The sequence below is a fragment of the Engraulis encrasicolus genome, chromosome 3, assembly GCF_034702125.1.
Source record: "Engraulis encrasicolus isolate BLACKSEA-1 chromosome 3, IST_EnEncr_1.0, whole genome shotgun sequence".
NCBI classification, from domain to species: domain Eukaryota; kingdom Metazoa; phylum Chordata; class Actinopteri; order Clupeiformes; family Engraulidae; genus Engraulis; species Engraulis encrasicolus.
Genome location: NC_085859.1, coordinates 28,368,494 through 28,392,558, shown reverse-complemented (window position 1 = coordinate 28,392,558; position 24,065 = coordinate 28,368,494). Strand labels below are relative to the sequence as shown.

At 43.3% G+C, this 24,065-nt stretch overlaps 3 protein-coding genes across 4 annotated transcripts in view; all 3 read left to right on the top strand.

Annotated features, from left to right (window-relative positions):
* The window catches only part of mamdc2a (MAM domain containing 2a), a 29,404-nt gene extending 28,978 nt beyond the window's left edge, over positions 1 to 426 (top strand). Inside the window, exon 14 of the mRNA XM_063195139.1 lies at positions 1 to 426. This exon is cut by the window's left edge and continues 543 nt beyond it. The gene's annotated coding sequence lies outside the window, so the exon portion shown is untranslated.
* A 934-nt stretch (positions 427 to 1,360) lies between these two features.
* Positions 1,361 to 7,845, top strand: si:ch211-117c19.1 (myogenesis-regulating glycosidase). 2 transcript variants are annotated; one of them, XM_063195138.1, is made up of 5 exons: positions 1,368 to 1,382; positions 2,951 to 2,982; positions 3,130 to 3,420; positions 3,742 to 4,306; positions 4,652 to 7,845. In XM_063195138.1, the coding sequence occupies exons 2-5, from the start codon at positions 2,951 to 2,953 to the stop codon at positions 5,900 to 5,902; spliced, it is 2,139 nt and encodes a 712-aa protein (XP_063051208.1). In that variant the 5' UTR covers positions 1,368 to 1,382; the 3' UTR covers positions 5,903 to 7,845. The 2 variants fall into 2 exon arrangements, with proteins under 2 accessions (XP_063051207.1, XP_063051208.1); XM_063195137.1 differs by having other exon boundaries at positions 1,361 to 2,982.
* A 1,627-nt stretch (positions 7,846 to 9,472) lies between these two features.
* The window catches only part of msh3 (mutS homolog 3 (E. coli)), a 91,042-nt gene continuing 76,449 nt past the window's right edge, over positions 9,473 to 24,065 (top strand). Inside the window, exons 1-8 of the mRNA XM_063193709.1 lie at positions 9,473 to 9,764; positions 10,092 to 10,203; positions 10,430 to 10,668; positions 11,699 to 11,923; positions 12,634 to 12,750; positions 13,194 to 13,311; positions 14,035 to 14,168; positions 14,479 to 14,645. Coding sequence (XP_063049779.1) covers positions 9,597 to 9,764; positions 10,092 to 10,203; positions 10,430 to 10,668; positions 11,699 to 11,923; positions 12,634 to 12,750; positions 13,194 to 13,311; positions 14,035 to 14,168; positions 14,479 to 14,645 — 1,280 coding nt within the window. The 5' untranslated portion in view covers positions 9,473 to 9,596. The remainder of the gene's footprint in view (positions 9,765 to 10,091; positions 10,204 to 10,429; positions 10,669 to 11,698; positions 11,924 to 12,633; positions 12,751 to 13,193; positions 13,312 to 14,034; positions 14,169 to 14,478; positions 14,646 to 24,065) is intronic.

The following is a 24,065-nucleotide window of genomic DNA, read 5'->3' as shown; positions in this document are numbered from 1 at the left end:
GAAATGTGTCACAAAAGCTTACCGTAAGTGAAGAGGATGTTTTTGTGTGGGCTGGTTGTTAACTAAAGAGTGTAAATGTTACGGTACACAATGTTACACTTTTAAATAATTGTTTTCATGTTTTTTTTTTACACAAATGCGACGACATGTTTTATTTTTGAAAATATGATCATCACGGAAACAACTTTTGTGAGCTCCAGTTATGGGGACTTGAGAAATGCCAAGAGATGCCTAAATCTATTTCAGTTTTCTATATATAAAAAAGCAAACATATGGACATCACATGATACTGTCAGATTTTCCAAAACTCAAACGACAACAGGTGAAACCCTGGACTGCTGTTAATAATTGCAATATCCATTAGTCATTTCATCAATCTGTTTTTAATAAAACTGTTTCAACAATGATCGGCAGTAATGTGTGTGTCTTTGCTTTGCACCTTGTACTGTAGGCCTACCGCATCATTGATCACTTGAATACTTTGAGACTTTTATTGTTGTCATCCCACTGTCTCGGTACGATGGGTTTAAAATAAAATTGATTTATTATTTATATGGATTAATGGTCAGTAGGCCTACACCACCACCCCTTTATTACCCATAAGCTATAAACATATATGAAGTAAAATTGATTACTGATCAATTAAACTGTGATGGAGTGGCCAAGACTTGTTTGCGGATGGTGAATGATGCAAACTAGTCTGGCTATTTCATGTAAGGTTGATGTTTGGGGCCTCCCTGCCTGCCACCTTCCACTTCTCTACATGAACAATTTACAATTCTAGAATGAAAATGGAGTAGAGGCCGATGAGGATGCGGAAGCACCCTAAGGCCTATTGCCACAAATCAAAGAAGGTGGATCTAACTGCTGTGAAGGTTAGGCCTAGTAGCCTACTGTGTGTCAACCTTCAGACAACTCCCATAGCTTATATCGGCACACCGATTATACAAACTACATATATTGGGAAGGCATATGTCATTTTTGCTGTAAATTCGACCATCTATGGACTGATCTGATCCAGACGTGGCATATCCTACTTACAGGTCTTCCACTGTCACTGGACATATCATAGCAAAAGTTGATGCTGCCACCTTGTGGCTGATATTGAAATGGAAACAACTTGTCTTGAAAATAAGTTATGCCTATCAATTTAATCTCGATTCATCTGCAACGTTAACACAACACTTAAGACAGTATTTTTAGTGATTTAGTTTCGCTGAGCTTGTCCGAGCAGCTCGTGATTTTTATTCTGTTTAGCTGCCTGCCTGCTATGCTCTCGGATCGATGTGTTTGGGACATTTCAATCACAGCCATCATTGCTTTCGTCATGAAGAACACGTGATCACTTTCAACTGGAAAGGGTGAACTCTGGCTTGCTGAAGGTGAGTGGTAAAAGTTGTTGACTGTTTTGGTTTTGAGTTTGGTTTTAGTTTTCATGGTTTGTTTTCTGTGTGTTGAATGTAAACTAACGTCTCGTAATAGTTATTACCAAATGAAGAGAGACTGTTGGCAACAATGATGTCTATTATTCCCGTAGTGTCAATTGTCTGCCTCTGTTGTTTCGAGTCGCGCGCTACCAACATAAATAATACGGTAAAGATTAACATGGGTGGAAAGAGAGAGAGTCCATCACCATAAATCGTCATGTTCTTGTTTTACACAAACGATAGTTTTAGTAGTTAAACTGTACTAACTTCAAATCGTGTTACAACGCAGTCATAAGAGTTATTATCGATCGTCGTTCGATTACAGGGCTGAATGACCTGTTTATCTAATGTGGTCTTGTACCATGCAACAGTGCGTGTTGGAAACCCTTTTAGAAGTGATAACGTGGGGAAAACGTATCCAGTGCCCATTTAGCAATGCATTTGGAACTTTAATTAGTTTTATAAGTAGCACCAATGTCGCCCTCTAAGTTTTTTTTTCTTGTTTTGAAAGATCCAAATAGCTAACACAACCTCTGCATGTCTTGGAAAGGATGCAGTTGTGCCTCAACTCACAATTGATGTTATTGCTGGCTGTCCCTCATGAAATATGATGGGGGAAATTATGACCCTTAGGCCTATGTGTTTTGCCACTGTCTACAGTCAAGGCCAAAGACCAAGATTATTACTGTGAAGAGAAAGTAGCCAATTTGACAGTTTCTACTAGCTAATTTAGACGCAGTCTTTGTTGCAAGATTGCATGTCCCTGAGATTTCTCTTGGTTAGTGTGTCTGCTCTGGAACCCAGCACCATAGACAAGATGACTAGTTCACAAGCACCTTGGTGCATATTTTCCATATTTGGTGTGCAGTAGTTGGGTGTGGTGGGTTGACTCTTGACTGGGGTGTGGCATAGCACCCCACAAGGATAGATATACTTGGTTTCCTCCCCCACCCTTTAAGATTCACAACTGTCCGGAGGTACTGTAGGAGAGGTATGTTGTGTGCTGTGCATTATCGCATGTGTTGGATTCAGCTTGTTTGTGTGACAGCAGTTTTAATGTGGCCTCTTTATTACAAACTAGGCCTACACAAATGCTTTTGGTGTTTAAGATAGTTGGCTAGTTGTGGCTGTGTGTGAGTGTTTACAAAGTTCTTTCCCTCCTGTATAAAGTGTCTCTGGTATGTTCGCTTAGTTGCCCTCTGACTTTTGCAACTGTATCAGGACCCGAATAAGTTGTGATGTGTGTGAATGCATGGCTACCTCCACGTTTCACTCTGGTCAGTTGTGTGACATCCATACAGGTTGTACACAACAGGACACGGATTGAGTCACAAAAGAAGACAGAACTTGTGTCAACATCTGAGCTGTGTCTTTTTCTCTGCACTTATGCTTGTGTGTTCATCATCAACAAAATTATATATATTTTAAAGGTTTTCTTTTGCCATTTGCAGCTGCATGAATCAGAGTTGTTCCAAGCAGGTCTTGAAATGCATTGTCTAATTTCACTCCTTCTTGTTTTGCAGATGGAAAGCGGTCCTTCGCATTTAATACGGAAGTAAAAAAAGAATTTCATCAGCATTTTTTTTTGTGTTTGAGGAAATACCTCTTTGCCTAATGGGAACCTCACTTGCAGTCTTGCACTGAATTGCACTCTTGTCCCCCGTCCTGTTATCATTTTGCAATTGTGTAACTGTGAATATAGGCGTAAAGCCGCAAGTATGTACCAGATCGTACAGGGCACGGTAGGGGACCTGTACCCTGGTACCTTCGTGAAGCCGCCCAAGCAGAAGAAATGGGGTCGTCAGGGGCGGCCCATGGTGCTGGCCACCGTACTGGGGGTGGTGCTGGTGATGGCCGCCATCGTGGCCTGGTGCTACTACACCATCTCCCTGCGCAGGGCAGAGATCCTCAAGGCGGAGCTGCTGGACCTGAAGAAGGACGGCTTCACCATACGGAACCAGGGCGGCGATGTCATCTTCAGAATGTTTTTCAGGTATGTGATGTACTGTGTGCGTTGACTTGAGAGCTAATGGAAAAAAACATGCATGTCCACCTCAAACATCGTGGTGCTGGAGTTAACTCGGAATACATGAAAATAACATCTGTGACGCCAGGCTTCCCTTCCTATATTTTATTCATTGTGTTTTGGGTCTGATGAAGCGAAAAGCACTGAAAAGAGCCTTGTGTCGCAGACCACTACCTCAAGGTTAAGTTAACCTGGTTTACGACCAAGCCAGGTTCTTGGAATATGTCCCAGGATAAGTGTTGCTTTCTAATTCCCCGTGTTTGTTTTGCTTTCCTGTCTCCATGTCAGGTCTGGATCCCTGGACCTGGACTCTTGCTCCAAAGAGAACGGCATCCTCCACTGCGACCAGTCCGAGGACGGCAGGAGGCTGAACTTCTTCGTGCAGACGGTGCGGCCGAAAGACACGGTGATGTGCTACCGTGTGCGCTGGGAAGAGCTGGAGGAGGGCCGCTCGGTGGAGCACGCCATGTCCTTCAACGGCTCGCACTGGTACGGGGGCGCGGAGCAGGCGGTGCAGCGCTGGCCCATCTCCGTCGAGGGCCAGGTAGCGCCGAAACCCTTCATCACCGGAGACGTTTACTCCAACCGCCAGGACTTCGGGAGCATACTGGAACGCTACTGGCTCTCGTCCAACGCCACGGCCATTAAGATCAACGACTCTGTGCCTTTCCACCTGGGCTGGGATGACGAGGCCAAGGTCCTGCGCTTCCAGGCCAGGTATAACGACAGCCCATACAAAGTGCTACCCGAACAAGAGGTTCACGCCGAGCTTAGCTACCGCGTGTGTGTCGGCAGAGACGTGACGTCCATACACAAGTACATGGTGCGGCGATACTTCAACAAACCCTACAAGGTGCAGTTTGTACTTAATTTATGTTGCAGTAAATATTGTTCGATTTGTGCTTTCATAGTGTGTTATGTGTTCACTGTTTATGCCGTTGTGCACCTCAATTTCCTTTGGGATTGACACAATATCGCTAATCAAGATTTTTAAAAATTGTGTAGTAGTGTAGCAGTGCCATTTAGTTGTATAGTAGTTGTAATAAATGTATATATTATGTTTCTGTAATTTTTACGAAGCTGCTTTACACCTACTGTACTGTGTAGTAGCAGTACATTCTATTCTATTCTATTATTTACTGTATTCTATTATTCACTCTATTCTATTCTACTCTATTCTAATCTACTCTACCATAAGGTTCCGGCGGAGGCGGTGTTTCGGCACCCGGTCTGGTCCACGTGGGCCTACTACAAGACGGCGGTGGACCGCGAGAAGCTGCTGATGTACGCGTCGGACATCCAGAGGTACGGCTTCAACTGCAGCCACCTGGAGCTGGACGATCGCTACACCAGCGGCTACGGCGAGTTTGACTTTGACGCCGACAAGTTCCCCAACGTCTCCACCATGTTCCAGAAGCTGAAAGACGACGGCTTCCATGTCACGCTGTGGACGCACCCCTTCGTCAACTACGACTCGGCCAACTTCGACGTGGGCGTGAAGCGGGAGCTGTTTGTGCGCGAGCCCAGCGGGCAGCTCCCCGCGCTGGTCAGGTGGTGGAACGGCATCGGCGGCGTCGTGGACTTCACCAACCCCGAGGCACGCGAGTGGTACGCCTCTCACCTCCGCGCCCTGAAGACCAAGTACGGGATCGCCTCGTTCAAGTTCGACGCCGGCGAGACCGACTACCTGCCCAAGCAGTTCAGCACCTTCGCGCCTTTGCACGACCCCAGCACCTTCACGCGCCGCTACACCGAGATGGCCATCCCCTTCAACGACCGCGCCGAGCTGCGCGTCGGCTACCAGTCCCAGAACATCTCCTGCTTCTTCAGGCTCATCGACCGCGACTCCGTCTGGGGCCACGACCTCGGCCTCAAGTCCATCATCCCCGCCGTGCTCACCATCAGCATCTTGGGCTACCAGTTCATCCTGCCGGACATGATCGGGGGCAACGCCTACCCCAACCGCACCCTGGTGGGGGGGTCGTCGGCGGAGGGGGGGCTGCCGGACCGAGAGCTTTACATCCGCTGGCTGGAGCTGTCGGCCTTCATGCCGGCCATGCAGTTCTCCATCCCGCCCTGGGCCTACGACGACGGCGTGGTGGAGATCGCGCGCAAGTTCACGGCGCTGCACGAGACCCTGGTGGCGCCGCGGGTGCTGGAGCTGGCCGGGGAGGTGCTGGACACCGGAGACCCCATCATACGGCCGCTCTGGTGGATCTCCACGGACGACGAGGCCGCCTACAAGATCGACTCGCAGTTCCTGATCGGGGACGACCTGATGGTGGCGCCGGTGCTGGAGCCGGGGAAGCAGGAGAGGGACATCTACCTGCCCGCGGGCCGCTGGCGGAGCTACAAGGGCGAGCACTTTGACAACATGAAGGGGCCCGTGTACCTCACCGACTACCCTGTGGATCTGGATGAGATTGCGTACTTTGTGTGGACAGCCTAGTTATGGGAGAGCCGCGCATTAAACATTGTTTGAATCACACAGGGTCTACAAAAGAGAATCGTACATTATACATTTTTTGGAGAAATGCATCTGGTAGTATGCTTTCTCAGGCTTTATAATGAGCCTGACGAAGGATATTGCGAAACGCATTGCTCAAGAAAAAAATTGAATAGCGTGTGTGGTGAACCTCTTCTTTTTTTTGCAGAAGCTGTGAACCTGTCACCAGCACCCTGTGTCAATGCACTGTTGGCTGTGCACAGGGATTTGTTTATGTACTGTGTGATCTAGTTCTTGCCAAACACAAGTCCATTCCGTAACATGCTAACGGATATGTTTTTAATAATTATTATTATTCTTGCCATTCTGTGACTTATTGCCTTGTACCAGCATCCTACTGAAAAGCCAAATTATTGTTAGTGATGACACTCCGTTCGGTGACACTTTACTTGACGCCGGTGTCATATGCATGTCATTAGTGTCATAATCATGTTATGACACAGTCATAGATAAGTCATAAACATTATGTCCATGTCATAAACATTTTATGACTGTTGGCCTTAAGTGACATTCGGTTATGGCGAAGACAACCTAGGGTAACCGAATGTCACTTAAGGCCAACATTCATAAAATGTTTGACACGGACATAATGTTTATGACACGTGCATAACTGTGCCATGACACTGTTATGACACTGTAATGACATGCATATGACACCGGCGTCAAGTAAAGTGTTACATTCCGTTCTAATGACATTATCTTGAGAATGTCCAGTTCTCTGATCTAGAATATTTGGTGCCCACCAGTCCTTCCACTTTGTCCTCCATCTTGGTGATGGCACTGTGTTCCAATGACATTGACCTCGTTTACATGATGTTATTAATTCCAAATTCTGAATTCCGAATTAAATACCGGTAGTTCTGTTGAGTTTACATTGCACTTTCATTTAATTCTGTAGTGTGAAGTGTTAACATGATGTTTACAAAGCAGAATTAAGAGTTAATTCTGAATTCAATGTCTTATGTAAACGAGGCCATTGTGTAGTTAGTTTCCAGTCCTTGATAACTTCTGTCTTTTGCCTGGGGACTGGATCACCAACTAGTGCATTTGAGTTTAGCACACAGATTCTGAAATTTAAGAAGTTGAAACTTTGAAAAGATAAATGTAGTTGAGACGAAATTGCCAAGTCATCTTGGTGTGTGCGCCCCTACTGTGTTCAATAGCTATTACTTCAGCAAGAAAGCTGATCTTGAACTGGTATTTAGACAGATACAATTTATGAGGCCCCTAATTTGAAGTTATTGTGCCATACATTTTCAGGTGTCCGGAAGCAGGTGTTTCTTGTTCCCTGTTGTGATTAATGGATATAATATTCTGCTGAAGTTTGGAAATACCTCATTCTGTGTTTGTCTTAATTCAGCTTTACCCTTGTTTCCCGTCTAAACTTTCAGTTTTCACCTTTTAATCATTTGTTTTGCTTCCCTAAAGAACAAAATCTGGGAAAGGGATGTCATCCGCAAGTGTACTGGCAGCAACTTTTTTTGTCGTCAAAATATTGTGATTATTAAAGTTGCTGTAGCTCCAGGGGAAACGGGCTATTTATGTTTTGAAGAAACTTTTGCCATGCTGCACTCCTGCCTAATGTCTGTGAATTGCTGTATCCATTTATGCGTCCATACTGACCTTAACTGTACTGTATGCATGGGATGACAAGGAAGAAAGGGAATTGTGCGTATTAATGATTTCTTCTTCTCTGTATTATTTTGTTTTGGTTTCTTTTTTTTATTGTTGTGGGAAGACAATGGTGGGGGATAAGGAGGAAGACCTTGCACTGGACAAAATACTCCCAGAACTGTGAGCTTATGTAGCCTTCATCTTATGATTTGTTTAAAAAATAGTGTCTAAAATATGCAATCATTGTTGGGTACTCGATGTAGATGAAGGCTAATACGCAGTGTTTCCCATACATTGAGGAAACTATGGCGGCCCGCCATAGTTTAAATTTGGCCGCCATAGTTTCCGAAAATGTAAAAAAAAAAATAAAAAAAAAAACCTTTTTTTTTTTTAAAATTTTTTTTTTTTTTTTTTTTTTACGATTTCCGTTTTTGTTAAAACCGGTTTGAATTACGATTTCCCTCGCATTATCCTCCTGGAGTAAATACATCCTATAGAGAAAACCACAAGTGCTTGAAAGACAGAGGGATCAAAAGCCTAGTCAAGTTGTTGTAGTTTTGGGAGCAATAAAAAAAACCTTCAGAGAAGGGACAGTTGGGATGAGTTTACACTCCCCAGGCTTTGTTTTACAGTTGTAATGAGTTAGGTGACAGGCCTTCATTGACACGGCAGAGGAGACATCGGCTGCATATAGAAATGAATGTGTAATGAATGTGAATATAGACATAAATGTGTAATATGTTGTTCATTCGTGTTGTTACACTGCGCGAATACACCCCCCCCCCCCCAAAAAGGCCCGCGTGAAAAGACACCGGCACCCGCCCCCCCGGGAACAAAAAAATCCCGGCTGCCCCCATAGTTTCCAAAATTTCTGTGGGAAACACTGATACGTTTAACAAGTTTAATAGTGGTATTGTTTTAAATGTTTCTTGCCAAATGAAGGTGAAATAACATTTTTTTTTATTGTAAAGAGAGTGTCATGGCGCTACACTGGAAAGTTCTCATGTAATATTGTCGAATGCTGTCCTCTGTGAAAGAGGTAAAGATGTTAAGAATTTTTCAAGAAGTGTTATTGAGCAATATTTTAACTACTGCAAGCATTTGCACCTTTTCCATGGCTTCTCTTCCTGTATGACAAACGTTTAGATATCTTATTTAATCTGACATGTTTATAACTGACATCTGAAGTAACAATGTAAAAACAATAAGCATACTTAATTCAGGGCTATTCTTGTCTCAATGAGATGTCTTTCTTGTTGGAACTCAATACTTGGACAAAAAGGGACTTCTGTACTACAATAACATTGGTCGTAAAGCTGTCAATAAACAATCATTTCCAGAGATGAACTTGGTTTGGATGTTTCATTTATATATGTGCTTAGTATCAAGAAAAGGCCGGTGGAATACTGATACATGATACATGTTAAGTTTGGGGTCGATATCTGATAGCAGAGGTGTAGACACAGTGGGTGAGAAATCCTATACAGAAGGTCTCGAGGACACAGGGCCTGAACACCCATGTATACAATAGGCCCAGACATTAGTTTTGAGATAAAGTGTTATTTGCACCAAAAAATTCAAAATTGGAAATGAATGCGTACTATGTAAAAACGAGTCATGAATAACTAAAATGGCTAAAAATACACTAAATAAAAGTGTCACACATAAATGTTCGAAATAGCCTACGTGTTTTTTTAAATAGGCCTACTGTTGTGTTTATTTACATACACATTCATTTCTCAATGAATTTCCCAATCAAGACAGCATACAGAAAACAGGCTTTGTTGGCCCCTGGTGGCCTTCTCTGCACTCACAACATGCGCAACACAACGCAGTGTGAAGGCTCTTGAACAAAGGCTTCTGCGCGCATGGCCAGCCAGAGCCCGTACGTCATTCAGGCGCCACGGCTTCTCCATACCGGGCCATTTGTTTTGTTTTTGAAAAAAATAGTTGATCAAATTCCACACTGTGTTTTAGACACCGATGTTCTCGTCGAGACATACGTCTACATGTATTACTGAAAATGCATGCACGATTCGCTGTAGGGAAGTCTAAATCAAGTAAGAGTAAGCCCAACATACAGACGTCCATCAGTAAATTCTTTGCTTCAACTACTAAGAAACCAGAGAGCGACAGTGCAAACAAATCGGGGATTAATTTGAATAATCTCCACCTTGGAGTGGGATTGAAGGTAAGCACCGTGCTCCTCAGTTTAGTTTTCTGTAGATTCTTCTGCAACGTGTGTCACATCAACACAACCGCATGCAGTGCTGTCACACACTGAAGTAGTAGCCTAAAGTGAGTTCAGCGCACTCTAACTTAGCTTTATAGGATTTTGTCATTCACCACAAGTTCTACACTATATATAATGCCATACTGCAAATAATATTCTCTCTTTGCCTGAGCTATCTCTGTGAGCTAACTGAACTTGATGGCTTTACCTGCCTCCTCTCCAATGAGTTGCCATAAAAGTAATGTAAAGGACTAAACAATTGTGTGGGTGTGTGCCTACCACTAGAAGAAGCATTGTGAAGATGCGGAGGAGTCGCCAGGGAAACGGGCCAAGCTGTCCCATGATGGAGACCTTGAGGGTATGGACACTGATGCCACTGCCAGTCACAGTAGCCAAGGTATGTGGCTTTATTCAACTGTATGTTGCAGTTTATGTCCTCATTTTAAGTTGCCTTGGATAAACATGGCTGCTAAATCTAATTAACAGTATTTTGGTTTGATATACAATCCACTGTTGTTTATTGATGCACTGTGTGCTACAGAGGAAGTCCGAGTGAATCGATATATATGACCCTTTTACAAATGGTGTATAAATGACTGCTCACCTCCTTTCCCCATCTGTAGAGCCAAGTCCTAGGACGCCCAAGGCTACCCTATCATGCACCACCCTGAAGAGGCTGAAAGGCTTCAGCTGTGCCGGTACTACAGTGCAGGCCAATGGTGAAGCTGAGGCTAGAGAGGCAGATCTGTCCTGTGGAGGGAGCAACGTGGTCCCCAAGACGGAACCCAGTCACAGCCCCACAGACGCTGACATGGACTCACAAGGGGAGGATAAGGACGTGGAGGACACGGCTCAAAAACCAGTATGATGACCAACATAATAACAAAAATAGCACTACAAGTAATAGTTGTTGTTGTTGTTGTGGTTGTTTTCGTTTTCTTGAAAGTGAAAGCCCATTGGGAAACTCCAACTCCTTCATTGTGACACAGCACTCCACAGCACACAAGTGAACACTGCACACTGCACACAACGAAATTGCATTTATGCCTCACCCGTGCAAGGGGGCAGCCCTCAGTGGCGCCCCATGGGGAGCAGTGCGGTGGGACGGTACCATGCTCAGGGTACCTCAGTCATGGAGGAGGATGGGGGAGAGCACTGGGGGAGAGCACTGCCCCTTACTCCCCCCCCACCAACCTGGCGGGTCGGGAGTCGAACCGGCAACCTCTGGGATGCAAGTCTGACACCCTAACCGCTCACCCATGACTTCTTCTTCTTCTTCTTCTTCTTCTTCTTCTTCTTCTTCTTCTTCTTCTTCTTCTTCTTCTTCTTCTTCTTCTTCTTCTTCTTCTTCTTCTTCTTCCTCAGGAAAAAAAGAGCTTTTTTTTGCAAAATGATGTATCCATTTTGGAACATTTTGGGAAATAGACTTTTCTGTTTTGGGAATTGCATCATATTGCAAGATTACTTTATATAGGTTTCTAAAGTATGTTCTCAAAGTTTAGATGAAGAATTCACATCAGATGATTCAGATGATGGGACTACTGAACAGCCGTTAGCAATAATAAAATGCAAATGTCATTTTGCAACGAAACTCCTCGTAAGTCATATGGCAATGATGAATGAAGTCATAAGGGCATGATGCCTTTGCTCTCCTGAATTAACACACCCATGTCAGGCCCTGCCGTGGCCATCTGGTAGCGCACTCACCTGCCGTGCAGCTGACCTGTGTTCGATTCCCGGCCCGGGTCCTTTGCCGACCCCTCCCCTCCTCTCTCCCCATTCGCTTCCTGTCTCCCTCCTGTACTGTCCTGCCCATAATAAAGTCTAAAAGACCAAAAAAAATATCTTTAAAAAAAGAATGAACCCCCATGTCTGTACTCTTTATTTTCCAGGCTGCAGTGTTCCGCTTCAGCCAGTTTGCCAAGGCGGGGGGCGGTAGCAGTGCTACCAAGAAGAGTGGCGGCCCTGAAGCAGCAGCCGGCGTCCCCAACAAGAAAACCAAGAGCATCTACACACCGCTAGAGCTGCAGTTTATAGAGATCAAGGAGAAGCACAAGGATACGCTGCTGTGCGTGGAGTGTGGATACAAGTACAGATTCTTTGGGGAAGATGCAGAGGTAAGGAGTCTGATCTAGCCCGATTATTATCGACTTTCAAATCTCTTTGAGACTTGGTATGACCAAGAGCATAACAATTAACATTTCCCAAACAGCATTGTTGATCCGCCTCCCTTGGTTTGCTACTGGTTAATTGGTTCCTGACAGAGTGGGAGGATTTCCCGTTTTTATGAGCGATCAGAAACGATATTGACATTGCTCTTGGCCTGACTAGAAGCAACGCCGAAGGTGTTGTGTCACTAGGAGGGCGTGGCCTGGCTAGTCTGATCACCCTCCTTTTGCTTTGTTTATGTTAAGGGTGGGGGGCGTTCTTCATTCGAGGGGCCACTTAAAATGTTATGAAGTCTTCCAAGGGCCGAACTATGAACACAAACCAGGATTTCCCCCTGCACTTTAGACCTATATTAAATGTGGCCACCTTTACATCAGACCCCACCTTCGCTAGGTCCCCTGAAAATATATCTTCATTGTAATCGCAAATTAAATTTCTAAGATTGCTTTACAAGTCATATTTCATATGAAAGTGAATAATAATTAAATTCTATTGGGGTCTGAATAAGACAGATTAAGACCTTGGTGTTGTTAATGCTCTGGGCTTGTATAGATTGACAGGTGAAGGTCTACTATATGAATCCATAATGACACCAGACCTTATGTTCCTCTTGCTGGGTTTTTGCCGATGTATTGTCAACGCTTCAATATGCTTTTAGATTGCTGCCAAGGAGCTGAACATCTTCTGCCACATGGATCACAACTTCATGACGGCCAGCATCCCCACCCATCGCCTGTTTGTTCACGTCCGCCGCCTGGTATCCAAAGGATACAAGGTCAGAGCTGACAGATCAGCTGGCATGAATCTTGTTATCGTGGAATGATCATGGGCTTTCTTCTTTCATTGTCAGGAAAAGGGCTGGTGGTGGCTTTTTATTTCAATATGTTTGTTTAAATGTTACACACTATACCTGTGTATAAAGACATTGCTTATAGCAATACAATTGAAATGTATCATCTTTGTATACAGTATTTCTGAGCTGAAAAGTCTTCAAGCTTTTACGTATTTATATGAATGTGTCTTTTGTTTCTTTCTTTCTTTCGTTCTTTCGTTCTTTCTTTCTTTCTTTCTTTCTTTCTTTCTTTCTTTCTTTCTTTCTTTCTTTCTGTCTTTCTGTCTTTCTTTCTTTCTGTCTGTCTCTTCCCTCCCTCTCTCTTATGTTCTGACCAAAAGACCGGATACTCAAAGGCTTCATTCTCTTCCCTCTTGTGTGTGCAGGTGGGTGTGGTGAAACAGACAGAGACCTCAGCCATCAAAGCCTCAGGTGCCAATAAGAGCTCCCTGTTCACCCGAGAACTCAGCGCCCTCTACACCAAGTCCACTCTGGTGGGGGAAGGTATCCTTTTTTATGTATACTGTGTATTTTGGACTTTTTAGGTTTGTATTTGACGTGATGGTGAAGAGAAGAAAGGAAATGAGTTGCAAAGAGAGATGGGTTAAGGATGTAAATAGTAATCGGCATGTATCGATCCATCAGTCCTGTAGCCGACAGGAATAACAGGAAGGACCTGTTTCTAGAGCTTCTCAGTTGTCACAGTGTGTATGTCATTTTTGATGGTCTTTGTAAGCTGCTCTTCAAAAGCAAAGGTTTCTCGTCTCTCGTGTTGATGGTCCTCGTAGCGTTGCCTTCAAAAGCAGAAGCTTCTTCTGTTGACTAGAGTTCACGTCTATATCTCTTCTCCCAGCATTTTAATCAGTAAGGCTCCTTTGTCAGTTCATCTAGTCACCATGTGAATTACTTAGTCATGATTTTAGAGAGAATGGGTACACGAACAGTACACGACCTGTACAGTGAATACTACCGCCTCCTAAGCACCAGTGTTCAACCACAGCTGGTGTCTACTGGTTATCAGTTTTGCTCCACTTTTTTTCTGCGAGTCAAAGGCTTGAATAAATATCAGTGTAATGCCATTAAGCTCTATTTCGATCTGGCCTGTTTTATTTGCTCATCCTGTTCTTTATCTGGACAGCCTACAAATGTTTCAATGTGATTTTTTTTTTCGTGTGCTGCCTACCGACCAACTGTGTTTCCACCCTTAACTGAAATTCCGCATCTCAGATGTCAATCCGCTCCTGAAGCTGGGAGACTTGGAGGATGCTGAGGACGTGGTTCGGGACACGCCCAATAGCTACCTCATGTGTGTCTACGAGACCTGGGACAAACAGCTGAAGGAGTTTGTAGTGGGAGTTGTGGTAAGACCAAATGCTGATCCCTTATTTTATAAAGAAACTTAAAGACATCTTACTTTTGTCTATAAGTGTTAATCCACTGCACCAGATACATCGTAAATTAATGACATATCAAAAGCTACTAGAACAGAACTAGAACTTCTAGTTTTTTCTAGATGGATTTGCCCATCAAAAAGGCCTACACAATATCATGTCCCGCCTTGATAAAGTTAGCGTTTCTGATTGGCAATTCCAACTAGGAAATTCAGTCTCTTGATGGCAAAATCTTGCCGTATCCATAGAATCTATAGTCATTTTCCGCTGTTGCCCACAGGCGGTCCAGCCCACTGTTGGAGACCTGATGGTGGACTGCTTCAAAGATAACGCGTCCCGCTCCGAGCTGGAGGCCCGGGTGCTGCGTATCCAGCCCGTGGAGATCCTGGTGCCCTCTGACCTCTCCGAGGAGACGGAGAGACTGTTGTGTAACATCGCCGTTGCCAGGTAACCGCATGGTGCAGTGTATGGGCTCTGTCCATTATCTTAACTCCCGTCCTCAATCTTTGCTTGTGGTCACGTGATTCACTGACGCCCTGCCTTCGTGGAGAAAACAAAAAAGTTTCCCCTTTTGGGGGGGTTTTCCTCATTCAACGTCCCTTTTGCAAATGAGACAATTACCTTTCAGTTGCGCTTTTGTTGGATATTGAATTAAACTTCTGTCATAAATTACGTCTTACAACATAATGGAAAGAACCCTACTGTATGTCTGTGAAGATGTCTCATTCGGGTCATCTCTGTCAAAACAGTTAAAATGTAAACATCTTCAAGCTCCAAAAAAGAAGACTTATTTCCTACAACTGTCTTTTGGTGTCTTTTGACACCAAGTGTGATGTTAATTGTTGGCTCAGCAGGTCATGCCTGAGCTGAGCATGGGTTTGTGGTTGAGCTGTAATAGTTTTTTAGGTGATATAAATCACTTGGTGGGTTAGACTAGTGTTGTGTCTCTTAGTCCAGCTTTACAAGTCTTAAACTTCATAAAGGAGGTGGGCACTACTGCTAGCCTAGAAATCTAGACGCCCCTAGCAGCTGGAAATTGAATTTGCCCCTAGGGCCAGTCTAGTTGATTGTTTTGCGAGGCTGAAAATACAAATGGTATTAGGCCAATCAAATTGTGAGGAGCGGGATCGGAGGCCGGGCTACCTACTAAGTGCGATGTGTCAGAGTTTTGCCCACCAGGTACGGTAAAACTTTTGTCTGATTGGTTGTTGCACCATCCTATTGGGTGGCGATGAGTGCAAAGGCAACTTAACAGACAACCGTCTATCCCACCCACATTGCTATTAAGCTTCATCAGACCCCTGTACAGCTTTTTGCTATTTGCGTCTAATAAGAGAGTTAAGTCACTCTCATAGACCTCTATGGTCCAATCCTTCCACAGCAATGGCAGCTCTCGTGGAGCCTCACGGAGCGTTTTACATGTAAATCACCATTGACTTAATTTCCAATAGAAGTAGTTCACTGGTTCTTGAAAGTTTGGCAAAAACATGTCCCTGCAGTAAAATATTAATTCTGTTGAAAATCAACTAAATTTTCAAAAACAAAATGAACCCAGGTAATGGCCAAGGGGTCTGTCACACGAATACACAGTTGTTTGAAATATTTAAGTGTAATTTTATTACTTTTCATGGCTATAAACCTGTCCACTCCCTGTAAATACGCCTGTCCCAAGGACTGGCATCATCATTTCAATTGACTTAAAATACAAAAATCACTAACAGAATTGAACAATATCACCATGATGTGGAAGATCATATTAAAGTGGTTCTACAGATGTGCACATAGTGGATGTAAAACAATATTTACTATTATTTACTGATTGCTCAAAATGTGTCCAGCATATTGGTCACCACCGTCAGATTTTTTCTAAAAGACAATAAAATCAGGTATGCACAAGGTAATTTTCATTACTGAGGACCCCTTTTCAAACCTTTAGCTCTACTGCCTACTTCACCATCACTGAAGCTCCTGTAAGTTTATTATTTTGTCCTCAATTTGTTAATTTGTTTGGACACTGGTACTGTCCCAACCATAAACTGTCAACACCGTCTGGGGTTTTAATAGTATTGTATTACATTAATGTTAATAAATATAATTTTTTTCAGAAAAGGTATGAAGCACCCAAGAAACAGAGCGAAAATGAAATGGCTAATGTGAACAAACAATGCATAATATTTAAAAGAGTGTTTTTTTTGTCTCACACCGTCAGATGTCACCACCGTCAGATTTTGTTCTGCTCATCATGTTGTTCCATATTTTACTAAATTGTGCTGGTTAATGAAACATTACTAGGCATGTTAGTAATAATTGTGATCCAAAATGATACTCTAGCAGTAGCCACCATTGAGGTGCATTTGGAGGTTTTTTTGTCAGAAAACCTGACGGTGGTGACATCTGATGGAGTTCACCAAAAAACACATGTTTTACGTGTTTTTGACATGTTTTAAGAATATGCATACAATAAGTATACAGTTATGTTGAATTGTTAAAGTAATTCACTTTAATACAGTAAACATGTGTTTTTACTTCTAATTCTGTCTGCCGCTGTTGACAAAACAAGAAAGAGCCCATTTTATGAAAAATGTTAAACATGGGGAGCTTGGCCAATGCATTCACTGCACAGGCAAGACCTACATCTATGATGATACACCTCTATATTTTGGATTTGAACAACTTAAAAGCTGTTTTTACCACATGTTCAACAACCAGTGGCTTACTTCCTAGATAATCTAACTAATGAAGTAAAAACACATGCTCATACTGTGCACACACAAAAATAAAGTGTTTATGCAAGATGCCATTGACTTGAGAGGGCTATTTATTTTGCTAAATGCAGGTACTAATTAGGCCACTTTCACCACTCTCAGATTACTGTCACCACCGTCAGTTCTTAAGTCACCACCGTGAGAAGGAGTTTTGGACATTTTAAAGGAATGTGCTTACAACATTTTCCTTAGGAGTTGTTGGAATATCAAAGTAATAGCCAATTTAAGCCTACACGAATATTTGTGAAATTACAAAAAATTGTTTGTTCTATTTAAGCGTTAAGTAAGCATCGTATGACGGTACATATTTTAAAATTAGAACACATGAAACAGTATCAAAATAGAACAAAAGTGAATTTTCAACATTTAAAGGCATATGTGTGAACCAAATAATACACATAATCACTTAAAAACTCCAGATACATATGCAACCAAATCAATACAATTTTAATAACTTTTAATTGTGTCTGACGGTGTTGACAAAAAACAAGGTATGATCGGAGAAAAGCCTGATTTCTGAAAAAAATACTTAATGGGGAGATTGGCCTTGTGCCTTTCTGAAAAGCCAAGACCTTAGTCTACGAGGATATACCATATAATTTTGTAATTCACTTTGTTTTTTTCTGTCAACATTACAACCTGTTTTAGCCACTTTCTCAAGAATCAGTGAGTTACTTAGTTCCTGGAGATAGCGGTAAAACACAGAAAATGTGCTAAAGGTAAATGTAATTTGTTTGTGCTTAATCTTTGTTATTACCTTCGCCAGAAGGTTATGTTTTGCCCGCCGTGTATTTATTTATTTATTTATTTATTTATTTGTGAATATGTCTGTTTGTTTGTACTTCGTCTAACTCAGTCAAAACTGACCCGATTTTTATGAAATTTTGTGGGATGATTGGTCATGACCCAAGGAAGAATCGATTAGTTTTTGGGAGTGATTGGGTCAAAGGTCAAAGGTCAAGGTCAAAATGTTTGTTTGTACTTCGTATAACTCAGACAGAACTGAGCCGAGTTTTATGAAATTTAGTGGGATGATTGGTCATGACCCAAGGAACAATTGATTAGTTTTTGGGAGTGATTGGGTCAAAGGTCAAGGTCAAGGTCAAAAACGTAAATTGAGCCGATTTTTATGAAATTTACTGGGATGATTGGTCATGACCCAAGGAACAATCGATTACTTTTTGGGAGTGATTGGATCAAAGGTCAAAGGTCACGAAAAGGTCAAAAACGTAAATTCAGCCGATTTTTATGAAATTTACTGGGATGATTGGTCATGACCCAAGGAACAATCGATTACTTTTTGGGAGTGATTGGGTCAAAGGTCAAGGTCAAGGTCACGAAAAGGTCAAAAACGTTTTTCTTTGCCAAGCACTATATGCCAGAACAACGTGTGCATGCGGAATTGAATAAGAGGTCAAGACTGGGCCAAATATGTAATATTACGATATTCCGGTCCGATTTAAATGAAACTAACACCAAAATTTGGAGAAAGTTACGCCCCACACTCTGAAGATGGCCAGAAAAAAATAAGTGGCGTAGGCGAAGGTTTGCGCTCTACCGAGTGCCCATTCTAGTTTTATATGTAATGGTTCTGTGTTAGTCTCCAGTGAACAGAAAGTTGCTGTTTAGAAATATTTTAATCTACGTGAATCACATCACCAACCGACTTCCTGGTCCCCGGTTGACACAACTCTCTTATTAGACGGCTCTGGTCTGGCCTGGCTACACTTCTGCATTACTACTTCATCATTTGCACTTTACTGCCAGGTTTTCACCACTAGGGGTCAGTAAAAGCTTGCTAATACCTCAAACATACAACTGAAAATAGACCCTTAGGGGTGGTTGACTGTCAGATAAAGGTGTGAGAAATTGGCACATTTTGATAATAAATACATACAATAACTTGTAAGTCTTAATGATTTAATTTTTGATTTAAGTTTTTGGTGGAAACGTGTGACTATGTTCAGAACTTTCTTTGGCAAGAAAATGAGATGATTAAGACAAACTCTGAGGGAGAACAAAAGAAAACCCATTTTCAGATTTCACCATGGTTCCATGATAGACGGTGCCTCTCTGTGTGTTACACTGAATGCTCTGTGCCTGCATTTTGCACTGAGTTTCTCAAACTGTGCAATAAACGGGAGAAGACAAGAGAGTCCATGTCCACTATGACTCCTCCATGGCATGAGCGTCTGCCTCTGCCTCTGCCTCTGCATGTATTTTACAACTGAGTTCCCCAACTCTCCTGTTTCTAATTAGAGTTGCAAATGAAATGTCGAGGAAATTTCCCGCCTTGGACATCGTTCCTCTGCGGCGGCATCAGCGCAGCATCAGAGCTGTCCCAGAAGCGCGGTTTGATTTAGCGCGCAGGCGTTCAGCTCGTGGCCAACAGATGGACTCATTATGCATTAATGACGTTCCCCATTGAACAGTGCAGTTGGGTCGCACTCGCGCTCGCTCACCTAATTAGTGCTGTTTTCCTCGCGCGCAGTGCAAGGGAGCGATGGCCTCTGTGATGATGTGTCGAAATGAGCTACGTGTCGAGCGGAGCTACTGTACAATGAGGTGATGAGTGAAGTGAAAGCTGGGACTGGGAGACTGGGAAGCTCCAACTCTCATTGCCATGTGACACAGTACTCAGTACTCCGTCCGCAGCACACTGTCAACAACAAAATTGCATTTATGTCTCACCCGTGCAAGGGGGCAGCCCCCAATGGCACCCACCTGGTGGGTCTGACGCCCTAACCGCTTACCCATGACTGCCCAATACCAAGCCATTACAACACACTTCAGCACTGCCCCAAAGGGTTTGAGCTGTGTTAACAGTGCCTGTTCATTGGCAGTGGTTTGCCATGTGTATTGGTTGCTTAACTAGAAGATGTAGCTGATCTTGACAGAACACAGGGTCTCGTGGTGGTGGTGGTGTTTCACTACTAGGCATGACTAGTAGGGCTGTAAAGATATTATATCGAACCGAGATACAGTGTCATGACTCTGTGTATCTCGATACAAGGAGGCAGTATCGTGATACACTCTTTCAAATTTTTGTTACCCATCGGGCCAGAAAGCAACCACATGATATGAAGTGATATTGCTTCCAAGCTTCAAATCATCATTATAATATTGCAATTTTTAAACAATTATTAGTAGCCTTTTGTAACCTATTCTGCCTATAAACTATCATAGTTTTTATTCATCATTTTATTTTATAATGTTGGCAATTGTGAGATCGTGGTGTGTATCGAACTGTAGGTCAAAAATTGTGATATGAGCCGAATCGTGAGTTGAATGTATCGTTACACAGCCCTAATGACTAGTAGACTACATGAGACAGGGAGGGCCACACTCACTCCACAAACGTGACGTGTGTGTGTGTGTGTGTGTGTGTGTGTGTGTGTGTGTGTGTGTGTGTGTGTGTGTGTGTGTGTGTGTGTGTGTGTGTGTGTGTGTGTGTGTGTGTGTGTGTGTGTGTGTGTGTGTGTGTTTGGCTGTCGAGTCAGAGGTGCCATTACAGCTCTAGAAATGGCTGACTTACAGTGGAGTTGTATGCTGTTGACAACTTGCACTCAGTGGGGGCGGGCACTGGGGCATATTCCTACCGTAGATGGATTAGTGACTACCCCAGAGAGAGAGAGAGAGAGAGAGAGAGAGAGAGAGAGAGAGAGAGAGAGAGAGAGAGAGAGAGAGAGAGAGAGAGAGAGAGAGAGAGAGAGAGAGAGAGAGAGAGAGAGAGAGAGAGATCATCTATTAGAAGAGACAAAGTTTCATCCCTCAATCAAAACAGAGTCATGGGTCACTTGCAGTATATTACCAGATTTACGGCTTGTTCAGAGTTTACTATACAGGCAAGTAACTGAACCTGCTTTTAGGAATAAGCCTCACAACCCCAGTTTGGACTGGGCGATAAGGAACAAAACATACCAGGGTGAATGACGCGACACCACTTTTTTGTGTTCTGACACCAATATTAACCCATTTTGTCCTAAGCCCTTTTTGGGAGAGGGTGCCCTCTTCCTATTAAATCCTAAATATCTCAGCCTCCGAAGCACATACAAACATGAAATGAGTTACATTTGAAAGCCAAGACCCTCCCCTTGCATTGTAATGTGTTCATTCAGCTCTAACATAACCACATAGTTAATAAAACAGCTAAAATCTCAAAATCCTGAAAAACCTGTTTATGTGTCTCCAGGACACAATGGGTTAAGGGAGAAACGGACTAAGAAAGTATGAATTAATAGGTAGGGCACTATAAGAGATGGTTTTGATATTGGTTGAAAGCTGTTGCCCAGCTCTACAAATTTCACATACAGTTGTCTGTTCTCAATGCCCCCTGGGAAACGGCACCTCATTGAGAAACCCTGTATGCGTTTCAACTGTGAAACCACGTTGCAAAATAGCCAAAGGCAAATTGATGGCCACAATACACATGCTCTGTATATGTAATACTATGCTTATTACACTGGGCTAAGTGAATGAGGCAACATGGCAATCGCTGAGTCTTGCTCCCCTCTCAGAGCACCACACTTAGACATAGGCTACTGTGCAGTATTTGAAAAGAACTCCTCACGACTGTTATCCTTGCCTTTTGTTGAGTAATGTAATGCAAACAATTCCCTCATAACTGACATAAGTCTACATGTACAGTAAATGCGTATTTACAGTTAATAAGTATTTGTGTGTTATTGCTGCTTGAAGGAGCTTTCTAATTTGAGTTTTTCATTTAATTTGATTCCCAGTGAGGCCCTTCAGATCAGAAGGCCTCAAGTGCTTCCATGTCTGCCATTGCACAGTGGGCTGATGCCAGAACTAGGGGTGTAATTAATAATCGATATGTATCGATGCATTGATCCTACGGCCGGTGATTTAATCAAATCGTATCGTGGGGCATTCTTTAAGTATCGAAAATAACCAAATCGCCTGCCCCTGTCCAATGCCCTTGCTCCATAGCGTAAAATCAAATCGAATCGTATTGTATTGTGGGGAATTCTTAAGTATTGAAAATAATCAAATCCCTGCTGTAAGAGATCGATACTGTATCATATCGTCATGGAAGCTGTGATTTACACACTCCTAGACAGAACTTTATTCTCCCTTTTTGTCTTCGTTCTCTCCCTGTTGTTCCTCGAGCGGCGAGTAAACTAGGTTGACATCTCAGTTGGTGGGAAGTTTTCACTCTCTGAGTTTGTGTTGTGTGTTCCCCCTTGAGGGAGAGAGAGAGAGCGAGAGCGAGAGCGAGAGAGAGAGAGAGAGAGAGAGAGAGAGAGAGAGAGAGAGAAGAGATAGAGAGAAGAGAGAGAGGGAGGAGAGGGAGAGAGAAGAGAGAGAGGGAGGAGAGAGAGAGAGAAGAGAGAGAAGGTGGAGAGCAGGAGAGAGAGAGAGAGAGAGAGAGAGAGAGAGAGAGAGAGAGAGAGAGAGAGAGAGAGGACTGGACAGGACAGAGGTTATTGTCTTTAGATTTCCCTGGAGAACCGCTTGTACTCACACAGCCGCCAAACCTTCAAAGGAACTGCCCACGGCAGCGCAGAGCTGGGTCAGGAGCTGGAGATCAATGCGAGAGTCGGACTGCTGTTTCGATGTTGTGTTCAAACCGTCGAGCTTTGCTACCAAACCAGTGCAATGAGCTACAGCAGCTCCACTAATAATAATAACTTGGTTTTATATAGCGCCTTTCAAGGAACCCAAGGTTGGGGGGGGGGTTGAAGGGGCAGGTGGGGAGAAGGGGCAGGCGAAGGGCCAGTGAAGGTTAAGTCCATATGCCTATGTCCATATGTCCATATGCCACTAGTGCTTAAGATTTAGTTTTTTTTTATTTGGGTTATTTGGGTTTGGGTTTGAGCCATATTAAAAACCTACCATATTGCTAGCTCACCCTGACAGAACACGTAGCACTGGAACCAGGTTTCTGTTGAGATGCGCTGCTTCGTCAAGATGAGCTCATATCGTCAAGACACACCGTTGGATAGTAATGGCAACAGTGCTAGTACCATTTGGAGGGGATGTGTTGTTTCGTCAAGAGGAGCTACTACGTAATACGTTCTTTACATGGTCAAAACCCACACACCTAGCCCGGCCTAGGGGCTGTACTGCAGCTCTTTAGTAGCTCCACAGTTGGCTCATGTCGACAAGACACCGGTGCACAAGTAATGGCACCGGTGCTGATACCATTTGGAGGGTGTGGAGTGGAGGGGAGGGGAGGGGAGGGGAGGGGAGAGGAGGGGATGGAAGGTTAATGTGTGAGCTGAACTCTTCTCTTCTCTGCTCGGCCACAGGGGGCTCTTAAGCCCCTTTAATTAAAACAGCGACCTGGCCTTACCTTTACTGCAGCGGCTCATGCGTCCTCTGAGTTCCATGAAGCGGTTTTCTGACCAAAACTGCATTTGGATTTTTTTCAGGATTTAGTGCTGAAAGGCCATCGAAATTATTATTTTTCAGCAGTAGCTTTGTCTTTCTTTTACTTATATGGCTTGTATGGAGTTGTATGACTGTGTGCTTTTCCGATAGAAGACTGCTGCCATGTGTAACTCCCAAAAGTGTAGCTTTAACTCTTCCCAACAATGTTGGGAAAGATGGGGCATAAATATGTAGTATTTGCCAGTGCTGTTGCCACAGACATTTCGTGTTTTAGTGATAACCTTTGAGAAGGTAGATGGAATTGCACCACATTTTGACGGCTAATGTTCTATGATGGGGACATAAATTGATTAGATTTTGGAGGGCAAGGCTTTCAAGATGCTTTTGAACGGATTTGCACTAAACCTTGTATTCTCACACTCCCTATTAGGTTCATGAAATGAATGCACTTTCAAGATGGTTGGTGTGATCATTTTTGAATGGGTGGTCGGATTTGCACCAAATCTTGTGTACAAACGCTAGACTTGTTACAGGAGCTGATTACATTTTGGATGCCAGCACTTTCAAATATGCTGAACAGGGGGATAGATTTGCACCAAATCTTACGTAGTAATACTTTTTAATAGGTTGATGGCTCTGATGGTTAAAATGGTAGTAGCTTTGTGTGTTAACTTTTTCAGGGATATACCCCTGGCAGTCAGAGGTGACTGGATAGGCCAAGTTTCTTTAGCATGTATCTTCGAACTAG